Source organism: Pezoporus wallicus, unplaced genomic scaffold, assembly GCF_028554395.1.
Source record: "Pezoporus wallicus isolate ANWC-B61680 ecotype Strahan unplaced genomic scaffold, APGP_CSIRO_Pwel_v1 contig_8090, whole genome shotgun sequence".
Taxonomy (NCBI): Eukaryota; Metazoa; Chordata; class Aves; order Psittaciformes; family Psittacidae; genus Pezoporus; species Pezoporus wallicus.
The window spans coordinates 226,443-238,471 of NW_026642841.1; the positions used below are offsets into that span (position 1 = coordinate 226,443).

General features: G+C 49.7%; 1 protein-coding gene across 3 annotated transcripts in view; it reads right to left on the reverse strand.

The window, feature by feature from the left end:
• Window positions 1-2,848: 2,848 nt before the first annotated feature.
• RALY (RALY heterogeneous nuclear ribonucleoprotein) overlaps window positions 2,849-12,029 on the reverse strand; it is a 118,139-nt gene continuing 108,958 nt past the window's right edge. For all 3 annotated transcript variants that reach the window (XM_057432364.1, XM_057432363.1, XM_057432362.1), the window contains 4 exons: window positions 11,479-11,592; window positions 10,806-10,951; window positions 6,458-6,506; window positions 2,849-4,674 (listed from right to left, as the gene is read on the reverse strand). In XM_057432364.1, the coding sequence (XP_057288347.1) occupies window positions 6,462-6,506; window positions 10,806-10,951; window positions 11,479-11,592 (305 nt within the window). In that variant the 3' untranslated portion in view covers window positions 2,849-4,674; window positions 6,458-6,461. The remainder of the gene's footprint in view (window positions 4,675-6,457; window positions 6,507-10,805; window positions 10,952-11,478; window positions 11,593-12,029) is intronic.

The following is a 12,029-nucleotide window of genomic DNA, read 5'->3' on the forward strand; positions in this document are numbered from 1 at the left end:
GGGAGTCAGGGGACAGGAGCAGACTGCCATCCTGATAGCACAATGGCTTTGTCCGTACCCTGCTCACTGTAACTCTTATGGAATCCTTAAATCTCTGAAGCCCCAGCTGCTCTGGACCATGTGCTCTCCCTTCCCTCTTTCTCCTAAGCTCTGCTTCTGGGCCTCATGCCCCTGCATCAGCATCTGCCATTCCCTGCCCTCCCTCTCCATCCCTCGGCAAGCAGTGCTCAGAGGGATGGGGTGACACCTCCTCTCCTGCTCCTCCTCTCCTGATGGACCCAGACAAGCCAGCAGGAAGCTTTGCAGCTGCTCTATGGCCTTAAGGGGCGACAGAGGTGGTGTGTGTTCCCTTTCCCACCCACTGCTGTGCCCTCACCTCTTCATGTGAAGATGGTCACACACAGAACTCAATGAGCATGAAAAACCCATAACTCATTTTGTTGAGGCCCTGTCTACAGCCAATGGCAGTAGCTTGCCATACATAACTGCCAATGAAGATATGAATGCTGTAACTATTAATTGCCACGAATAACTGCTAATATTTGCTGTAAGAGTTCCCAAAGTCCCTCACTCTCCCCCCAATTAATCAACAAAATCAAACCAATGTTTGCTAGGATGCCTCCACCATGCTCTAATGGCCTAAAGTCGATGAGCTTCATGGTACTGCAGCCACCTGTCCCCAGCCCAGTGCCAGGCTGTGTTTGGGTGGTGGGGAAGGTGATGGGGTTGAGATGAGCAGGGAAGTGCTGTGCCCTCCTCTGAGGCACTGAGATAGCTCTCAGAGTGTAAGTACCTGGCTCAATGGACCTAAGGTTGAGCTCATTTGATCTTCTTGATGGCAAAACGTTTTGATTTGCGTTTATTCTTCCCCTCTCCCACCCCCCCCCCCCCTTTCCTCCTTCCCAGCCACTAAGACCCAGCCATTAGTCTGATGCTGCTTTCCTCATCTTGAAGTGAACTGGTGACTGATGGCAGGATGGAAGGATGGATGGATCACAAGTGCAAGGTCCTGCACCTGGGTCAGAGCAATCCCAGGCACAGCTACAGGTTGGGCAAAGAGATTCAGAGCAGCCCTGCGGAGAAGGACTTGGGGGTGTTGGTCAATGAGAAGAGGAACATGAGCCGGCTTCAGTGTGCGCTCACAGCCCAGAAAGCAACCATATCCTGGGCTGCATCAAAAGGAGCGTGACCAGCAGGTCCAAGGAGGTGATCCTGCCCCACTGCTCTGCTCTTGTGAGACCTCACCTGGAGCATTGTGTGCAGTTCTGGTGTCCTCAACATAAAAAAGACATGGAACTGTTGGAACAAGTCCAGAGGAGGCCACGAGGATGATCAGGGGCTGGAGCACCTCCTGTATGGAGACAGGCTGAGAAAGGTGGGGCTGTTCAGCCTGGAGAAGAGAAGGCTGCGTGGAGACCTCATAGCAGCCTTCCAGTATCTGAAGGGGGCCTATAGGGATGCTGGGGATGGACTCTTCATTAGGGACTGTAGTGACAGGACAAGGGGTAACAGGTTCAAACTTAAACAGGGGAAGTTTAGACTGGATATAAGGAAGAAATTCTTTACTGTGAGGGTGGTGAGGCACTGGAATGGGTTGCCCAGGGAAGTTGTGAATGCTCCATCCCTGGCGGTGTTCAAGGCCAGGCTGGACAGAGCCTTGGGTGAGATGGTTTAGTGTGAGGTGTCCCTGCCCATGGCAGGGGGGTTGGAACTTGATGATCTTAAGGTCCTTTCCAACCCTAACTATTCTGTGATTCTGTGGATGCATGCGTGGATGCTGGATGGATGGATGGATGGATGGATGGATGGATGGATGGATGGATGGATGGACGGATGGACGGTTTAAGCATCCCCAGCCTCACCATGAACTTAAATAGATGCAACAGGCAACTCTGACCTCCAGTGCTGCCCTCCGTGGCTCAGGCCAGGCTCAGCAGACATCCTTCTAAGACTGGAAAATTAAATGGTTATCATCTGGCTTCTCCCATGTGGTCCCTGGTGCCCTCCCAACACAATTCAGTCACCAAATGTGCCAGGGTTGGATGTTTACTACAGTGAACACGCGCAGCTGGCAACACTGTGAGCTTTGCTCTGCTGAGGAAGGGACTGGGTAGACAGCCAGAACACACTGTGTTTAAGGAGCATTTATTAGCATTGTTGCCTTGTGCAAACTGGAATAGCAACCTTACTTTTTCCAGTCTCTTACGAGCTGAGCCCATACAAAGTCCAGAGATTAAGGGCCTAGATTTGTACCCTGCTCTCCTGCATCAAATGATTTCCCAGGCCTCCAGAGGAAGAGTCCCAGAGCCCCTGTGAATGCAGATGTTTGGCTCAGCCCAGTGGGATATACCTTGTGTAATGGAAAGTAAATCCTGCAGGCAGAGTGAAAGCTTAGGAAGGGAAAAGACTTCTCTGAAATAGAGGAAAAAAGTATGTGTGTGTGTGTGTGTGTGTGTGTGTACAGGTGTGTATGTTTGTATGTATGTGTGTGTGTGTATGTGTGTATGTTTGGATGTATGTGTGTGTGCATGTTTGTGTGTATGTGTGTGTATATGTTTGTGTGTATGTGTGTGTATATGTTTGGATGTATGTGTGTGTATGTGTGTATAGCTGTGTGTGTATAGCTGTGTATGTGTGTGTAAGCGTGTGTATACGTGTGTATGTGTGTGCACGTGTGTGTATGTATGTGCACTTGTATGTGTGTATATAGGTGTGTATGTGTGTGTATAGGTGTGTATGTGTACGTATGTGTGTAGGGGTGTGTGTGTAGGTGTGTACATGTGTGTGTATGTATACGTGGATGTGTGTATGTATGTATGTGTGTACGCATGACACAGAGAGAAGCAAATTAGATTTCTTTCTTTTATTATACAGGATTGTATGTACAAGGTCACCTTTCTCCCAGACATCAGCATCACAGTCAGTTCATAGCAAAAACTGCAGCTCATCTCTCAAAGCCTAGAAAACAGCTCTACAACGGCTCAGTACAACACAGTGGATAAATTGTACAGGAACCGGAAAAAGGTAGGGGAAAGCACGGCTATCCCTTAAATCCCTCATGAATTCTTGGAAACTAAGAAATGCAAATAAAACATTGTGCTTCAAGAGCCATGCTTGCTCCACAATGGCCCTCAGGGGAGGGAAGCTTTGCCCCCAGGACCTGTTTTCCCCTTCACCCTTTGAAGAGGGATGCTGTAGATGAGGTTTGGCTCTGAGCACGGGAGCACTCTATGAGACCGGGGGGGGGCACATGTTTTGTGGGAGAGTCTGACCACGGAGGAGGTGTGGACACTGGTCTGGATTCAAAGCACTGACCTGTATGTATGTGTTATGGAGGGGAAGAGGAGAGATGGGCAGGACACATCTGAGTGGCTGAGTAAAGTGCTGTGTGAGTTTCAGTCCCATCTATTCTGGAGCTCAGAAAAACTGGATAAGGAGGAACGAACAAGAAGAGAAAGGCTGAGAGACCTGGTGTAAGGGGGTTCCCATGACAAGCTGCATGCTAGCTGCTGCAGCCCTCTACTTGCAGGACATGGCATGGATCAAAACCAGCTTGAATCTGGGTAGGCAGGGGAGGTGCTTGCACGCTCACATGCATCATGCTTGGGGTATTCACCGTTACCAGTTGCGTTATGCTCAGGCCAGTTGTCACACTGTGCAGATCATCAGACCAGTGATGGGAGACTGGTGATGGAGACTGGATGCCTTTGCAGTCAGGAGCAGGAGCTGTTGCATGCTCTCCCAGTGTGCCAGGTCAGTGTGAAGACAAAGAGAGGTTGGGGCACCCTGGGGAAGGGGCTGATGTCTCTGGCACTGGAAAAGTGCTTGGATTACACCCCTTGCAGCTGGTCCAAGAAAAGGGTCTCATCCACATAGCACTTGAACCCCCTCACTCTGCAGCAACTTGCCAGCCTTTACATTGTGGTTTCCCAGTGGAGAATGAGGAGACAAACCATTCTCTGGATCACTGAAGCTGATGTACGCTTTGTGTCTCCTGCTTGGCATCACTTGTTTCCTGCAGGCAGCTTCCTTTCCCCTTCCCCTCTCTTCAAGCAGATGCACAGACATAGCACATGCACCAGCACTGACTCCTGGGGTTCACCCTGTACTCACAGCAGCTTATGGGGTAAAAGACACGACTGGATGTGACTGCTCTGGGAGGACAGCTCACCCCACACCCTCTTCCTCAGCATGATCTTTAGAGTGAGAACTCAAATTGTCCAAACTGAGACAGTACTTCTCCCTCAGTTAGCAAATGCTCTTGCTCTCACCTAGCATGGGAAAAATTGTCTTTATTGGATTAGGCTTAGCTTTCCCTCCTCTCCTACAAAAAGCTGACTCACTAACATAACATCTCTGACTCATTTGGTGACACAACTCCTCTCCCATTATCTGGTCAGTGATGGTTCTGGATTGTGCAGGGTTTGGACCCTGCCTCTCCTATTTGCAGAGCTCTGAATCCATTGCACAGGGTAGTGGGGATTCACTGGGATGATGGGGTTTCTTTGTCTTTGCTTTACAGATGGATGGAAGATGTCAGGCCATGTTTCTCCTTTTGAATGCCAGGTAGAGATGACAGCAGCACTTCGATTCAGCTTGTCTTGCTCAACGTGCCAGGACAGGGTTTAGCCTCGTGCTTTCCTCACACTGTTGCTCACTGCTGTTCTGAATGGGCTGCAAGGAGAGAAGGGCAGGACGAGGGTACATCATTTTCCTTGCACCTCAAAGATTTGTGATTTAGGATAGGGAGTGGGGGGCTGATCTGTGACCCAGCTGAGCAGCCAGGCTCAGTGCTAGGAAAACACCGAGGATCAGTGAGAAAGAACGTCTTCTGAAGCAGCAACCACCCCAACATGCATGGAACAAAAGCTTTTGCTCAGAATCAGCCTCTAAAAAGCAGTGTGTGAGCAATCTGGACATCCATAAATCCATGGGTCCAGATGGGATGCACCCGCGGGTGCTGAGGGAACTGGCGGAAGTCATTGCTAGACCACTCTCCATCATCTTTACCGAGTCTTGGGAAACGGGAGAGGTGCCTGAGGACTGGAGGAAAGCAAATGTCACTCCAGTCTTCAAAAAGGGCAAGAAGGAGGACCCGGGTAACTATAGACCGGTCAGCCTCACCTCCATCCCTGGGAAAGTGATGGAACACCTTATCCTCGGTGCCATCTTAAGGCACATCAAGGATAAGAGGGTTATGAGGGGCAGTCAACATGGCTTCACCAAGGGGAAATCATGCTTGACCAATCTCTTAGCCTTTTATGAGGAAATAACACGGCGGATGGATGATGGCAGAGCGGTGGATGTGGTCTACCTTGACTTCAGCAAAGCATTTGACACGGTCTCCCACAGCATCCTCACAGCTAAATTGAGGAAGTGTGGTCTGGATGATCAGGTAGTGAGGTGGACTGTGAACTGGCTGAAGGAGAGAAGCCAGAGAGTTGTAGTCTATGGGGCTGAGTCTAGTTGGAGGCCTGTATCTAGTGGAGTGCCTCAAGGGTCAGTACTGGGACCGGTATTATTTAATATATTCATCAATGATTTAGATGAGGGAATTGAGTGTACTATCAGCAAGTTTGCTGATGACACTAAGCTGGGAGGAGTGGCTGACACGCCAGAAGGCTGTGCTGCCATCCAGCGAGACCTGGACAGGCTGGAGAGTTGGGCAGGGAATAACTTGATGAAATATAACAAGGGAAAGTGCAGAGTCCTGCATCTGGGCAGGAACAACCCCAGGTTCCAGTATAGGTTGGGGAATGACCTGTTAGAGAGCAGTGTAGGGGAGAGGGACCTGGGGGTCCTAGTGGACGACAGAATGACCATGAGCCAACACTGTGCCCTTGTGGCTAAGAAGGCCAATGGCATCCTGGGGTGTATTAGAAGGGCGGTGGTTAGTAGGTCGAGAGAGGTCCTCCTTCCCCTCTACTCTGCCCTGGTGAGATCCCATCTGGAATATTGTGTCCAGTTCTGGGCCCCTCAGTTCAAGAAGGACAGGGACCTGCTGGAGAGAGTCCAGCGCAGGGCAACGAAGATGATTAAGGGAGTGGAGCATCTCCCTTATGAGGAAAGACTGAGGGAGCTGGGTCTCTATAGTTTAGAGGAGACTGAGGGGTGACCTTATTGGTGTATATAAATATGTAAAGGGGGAGTGTCACGAGGATGGAGCCAGGCTCTACTCAGTGGCAAACAATGATAGGACAAGGGGTAATGGGTACAAACCGGAACACAAGAGGTTCCACTTAAACTTGAGAAGAAACTTCTTCTCAGTGAGGGTGAAGAACACTGGAACAGGCTGCCCAGGGAGGTTGTGGAGTCTCCTTCCCTGGAGACATTCAAAACTCGCCTGGACATGTTCCTGTGTAACATTATCTAGGTGTTCCTGCTCCGGCAGGGGGATTGGACTAGGTGATCTTTTGAGGTCCCTTCCAATCTCTAACATACTGTGATACCGTGATACCTGGTTACTGTAGTCTGGCATCCTCCACATCTGTGTAATGGCTGTTCTCCTGGAGAGAAAAGGGAACCAGAAACAGTAAATCATCACATGTCCCTCTTGCCCTGCCTGGGACACTGTGATACCACCGCACATGTGGTGACCAGCTGGTACCATGCTGTGGGAGACCAGGGAGCTGCTGCTCAGAGCGGTGGAGGAGCTACAAAACACACCTGATGTGGACACTGGGTGTTGCGGCTGTGGCTTCTGGCAGACACAGCCTCAGGCAAACCCAGACACTTCCTCTGGCTCCTTATTCTGGAAGGTCTCTGCCAGACAGCCCTGGGATGTGTGATTCCCTCTTGGAGTCTGCAGTCTGGCTTCTCCTGAGCCTCAAAGGGACTAGGATGAAATTAAGCCCAGCTTCCCTTGTGTAAAGCCAGGTGTCTGATCTGGGCTACACCAGAGTCTGCACCTCCAGTGGGCATGTCCCAGGAGAAGTCCTGAGCCTGTGTGGTTAGACTGGATGCCTAATGAAGACAGGTTAAGTCCATGCTCAGCACTTTCATAAACGTTACTGCATGTGCTTGCACAGCTCACACCTCGTTGTAGCACTGTGAGAAGTTGATTTGGGACCTAGGACACACCAGGGAACAGGCATTCCCACATCACTGGAACTGACCAGTGATACTAAGGGGTAGCCAGTTTGCAATGGCAAATCATGCACAATGTAATAACTGCTACTGAACACAGAAGTCCCAGTCTGCAGCAGAACTCATCATCCAGAATGATAACATTCATAATCTTTTTCACTTCAAAGGCCACAATAACCGTGCTGATGTGCTGAACCACTCCCCATGCAACAGTGGTTTTGAAAGCACAGCATGTGGAAGTACCCCCTCCTGGAGCCACCCTGCAATGCAGCATAATTTAAAAGAATTAGGTGCTCAGCAGTAGGAATTTATCTCCTGACCAAGCCAAATTTTGTGGTGAATATTTTAGAGATGGAAATGAATCTGGATGCCTGCAGGGGATGACGGGTAATCTGAAAGGGAAGGCAAGGGAACCCAGCCTCAACCCTGGTAGCAGCAGCCTGGTTTACAGGGCACTGAGGGAGATACAGATTTTTACAGACAGGGAGACCCTGCAGGCAAAAAGCCTCAGGACTGCAATGCATGAAAGAAGAAAAGCTGGAGACCAGGCTTAAAGGAGCTGTGGATGGAGCCTCCCAAGAGAAGGAAGTCTGGAGGCTTATGACTGCTGGCAACAGAATAAAGGCTCCTTCCCTGTAATGACAGAGCAGGCAGCGCCCTGGGAACAGGCTCTTCTGGAAAGCCAGGTGAGGTGGCATGTGCTCTGGGAAAAGGAACAGCCCACATCACAGGGATTTGCCTTGGAAAAGTGGGTGAGGATGAGGGGCCAGCCATCATGGCAGGTATCTGCTACAGAGCATCGGATATGAAGGGGAAGGCTGGAGGAAGCCTCCTGATCACAGGCCCCTAGACACCTGAGGACACCAACCACCCTGCAAGGTGTGGGAGGCAGCAGGGCTGGGTGCAGCAACCCAGATTTCTGGAAAGTGTCAGGAATAACTTCTAGACACAGCCGACTGACCAGCTCTGCAGGGGAGGTGTTCTTCTGGACTGCTGCTCATGGCCAAGGAGGAGCTGGTCGAAGGTGTGAAGATGGAGCCACCATGAGACTGTGAAGTTGAGTATTGTGAAAGAAGTGACCAAGATAAAGAACAGAATCAAACCCCTGAATTTAAGAGAGCAGATTTTGGGTAGTTCAGGGATCTGCGTAGCAAAAGCCCATGGGACACTGCTCTGGAGGCAAAGGAGACCAGGTCTAAAGTGCTTCCCCTCACTCAGATGTGGCTAGCAGCACTGTGAAACAGCACCCTGCTTAGCCATAGCGTTTTCATATGGGCTGAGGTGAACTCCCCTACAAACAGGGATGCTCAGGCCTGCTGGTTGCCAGGAGACATCCTCCAGTTGCCTACGGGGTATAGGTGAGACCTTAGACCCAAGCCCAATTGGATATTCCCTAGCTGTCACCATGGGGAAGAGGTTCAAGGTGGGGAAGTCTTTGTGCTGGGTACAGCCCAAGTGTTGGCAGGTCTGGTTCCTGCCTTGCACAAACTGTGTCCTTCTCATTTGTGCTGGAGTTGGGTCTAGGCAGAAGAAAATGAATCCTGTTGCGTAAGAACCCAGCACCAAGCCCCCAGAAATGGTTTGGCTGGAGACTGGGCTGATAAATGGCCAGAACTACATGAAGGCAGTACAGTATAGGACTAGGAATCAACCACTTCACACTATAAATATCTGCAGCCACGAGGGCCTATTGAGCTCTCCCTCCTCAGCACTGGGCAGGGATCTCCGCTTCGGCAGGGACACCTCTCAAGTTTACCCCTCACGTCTCACAGATCCCTTACCTGACACCTGGCATCGATGGGTTGGTAAGTGACATTTTTGGCATGCATGCAACATTTAAGACACATATAAGAAGTTTACACCATTATCTTTGTATCCCATACTGTAAGTGTGGTATACAGTAGAGTATTGACTGCCAGTCCAACTGTACTTATTAAGTATTTTACATACCTAAATTTACTGATTACATCTCAATAAACTGACTACTAGGTCAGATCTGTCTGACCTCTGTCTCTTCTCCTATGATGCAAGGGTAGATAATGTTTTTATGGAGTGGTGTGAGCACCATGTCCATGAACAGCAAGTGATGAAGGCTACACTGCTGTCTGTAAGCCAAAGAGACATGGGATAAAAGAGGTGCTCCCCTGGAACTGGGAAGACTTTAGATCTGTTCAGTGTTGTAAGGTCAGGAGCAGAATATAAAGGACGGCTTTTGTGAGCCACCTTGCATCGTTTAAGAGAACATCCCTGCAGACGAACTGCACACATTAAGCATGCTGAGCACATGTGAGCCTGTCTGATGTTGGCAGTAAAATGTTTCTGATCTCAACACCACTTTAGGAGCACAGAGTTACAGAAAATAGTTGAAAGGGAGCTGAAATAGTCATCTTGTTCATCTACTCTTAATGAAGACCATTCTTCTTAAATCATTGCCAGCAGATGTCTGTCCACTCTGTTTCCTTATCCCACTAATTGCAGGAAAATCCACATTTTTTTGTTGACAGGCTGTGTGTTATCATTATTAGTATCTGCAAGTTTCCCGATTGCTAGCATTTGTTCCCCTTGATGTAATTCAAACCTGGCCTTCCTTTTCCTAAGTGACACAGAGATGGAGGCCAGCTTTTGCCTTTTTTCTTTATAGGATCTGTTATGATGTCTCCCCTTAATTAGCTCTTCTCCAATTTAGGGGTCATGGACTTCAGCTGTGAGGCACCAGAAACCAGAAGAGCTGAAACACCACGTTTAGATCCCATCATGACTAAGGTGAGGCAGAGCAGAAGACTACAAAAAAGCTGGGAAGCGTTTTGAGTTAGAGGAGCTTTTAGGCCACAAGAGGAAGGCTGTGCATGTCAATGTGGGGCGGTCACCTCAGCGATGCTGAGCTTCATCCTCACTTCTGCTGCCACCAGTGAGGAAGCAGAAGGAAGGGAAGGGGAATGCACAGAGCTGTTGCAGGGGACACTCAACGCAGGCTCAGAGGCTGCCCGGACATCCCCAGACCTCAGCAGGAGAGCTGTGCCAACGAGCACAGCTTCCCAGGGCTGCAGTCCTGCAGAAGAGGCATGAGGCAGGGCTGCCCTTGCACCCCAGCACCCTGCTGCTCTTTGCCTGGATCTGGAGCTGATCCTATTCTCAGAGGAGTCTTACTGGGTTCACTGGGAATGTCCTTAATTCAGGGTGGGACTAATGCCAATGGGACTGATGTGTGCATGACACCAGGCCAGCCTTGCTTGAGTGCTGCCCTCCCAGTGATGTACAGCTCCACGCACAGAGCTGTGGCTTGCTCGGACCTTACAACTAGGTTTATGGCATTTGGTGCCTGTTCAGTCAACAGGGCATTGCAAATGTGCATTGTTAGGAGAGTACGGTTAGTGTAACACAGCCTGTCTGCCGTATGTTCCAATCCATCTGAGAATTACTTGGGAGCAGAAAAACTTGTTTTAATCATCAATTAAAAACTGTGAAATCAAGGATAAATGTGGTCTGAATTTCAAGAGCCAACCATGTTTCTTCAGCATCTCCACATGCATCTGCTAGGTCATTGCTTTTGCAAGCAGCAGAACTGTTTGAAAGAACAAGCTGTCAGCAATCACGGGATTTAAACACAACCATTTCTCTTGAATGAGAAACTATTTTTCTGGGGATTTAGTAAGCTCCAGTGGAACTGTGTCCATTACTTAACTCCTCTGTTTGGGGAGGAGTGTGTTATCCGAACTCACCAGGTCATCTTCACACTCATCCCGTGCTAGACCTTCTTCCTCGCCCTCGTCCCCATTCAGCGGCTCCTCCGTGTTGGCCTCTGCCTCTGATGCTGTGTCTTCCTGCGAGACTTCACTTTTGCTGCTCTCCACCTTCTTCCGTACCTCTGTGAGAGCAAGAGCCAAGCCACCTGGCTCAGGGCTGGGGAAGCCTGATGACACTAACCCAGTGGGAGCCCAGGTTTAGTTGGGAGGGGAGTAATGCATCTATTTTATTTCTGTTTTTTCTGTATTGGGAAGTCTTGCTGATTTTGAGGAGGCTGCCCAAAAGTAACCCTGGAGAGGGCAGAGCAAGTCTGCATCACTCTGGTGTGGGTATGGGAAGCGGATAGAACACAATAGAATAGAGCAGAGCAGAACAGAATAAAATAAAAAAGAAAACTGAAAAAATACAAACTATATGACAAAAGAAAGAAAAATATCTCACCATTTTAAAACCCAATTCCATAATCTGGGAAATTCAACCTGTACTTTTGGGCTGAGATTGTACCCTGGAAGCTGGGGTTCCACACTTCACCGTCAGAGCCCTGAGGATGCTCTAAGCCATGATGGTGGCCAGCTCTGCAGGGTGCTTCCTTGCACTCTTTGCCTGTTCTTAAACTGACCCTGAGGCACCCGCGTGCACCCAACTGACCTGTGGACACCTTCTGTTCTTCAGCGATCTGCTCCAGTCGGCCCAGGAGAGCGTCAATGTTGGATTTGATCTGCGTCAGCTCAGTTTTGATTGTCTGCAGCTCGCTGCACTTCACTTGGAGAAAGGAAGAGAAAAAAGGCATTTAGAACTCTGCAGAGCACCCAAAGTGCCTGCCTCACCCCTCTGGCAGCCCTGGGACACCTCACTGAGCAGGTTAAAAACTCAACTAGAAACCCGATGCTAGAAATATACTCTTTGCATCCCTGGAGTCAATGTGTGGTGATGCTTGCGTGTATCTGAGTTTGTCTGTGCTGGAAGGAGCCATGGGAAGGGTGGTCAGGGCACACAGCTAACAGAGGCATGGAGCAGCAACGTCCTCTCCTCCATCGCTTTGCTGCCCTGCTCCCTGTTATGGCACTGGCAGAGATAGTTGGTCCTTTGCACCCCAAAAAGCCTGTGTGTTCAAGTCCTCACTCGGGCTGTTGTTTCTAGATGTTCTGGGGGTTTCCAAGGTTTTCTTTGGGAGCATCTGCCTGGGGATGGGAGCTCCG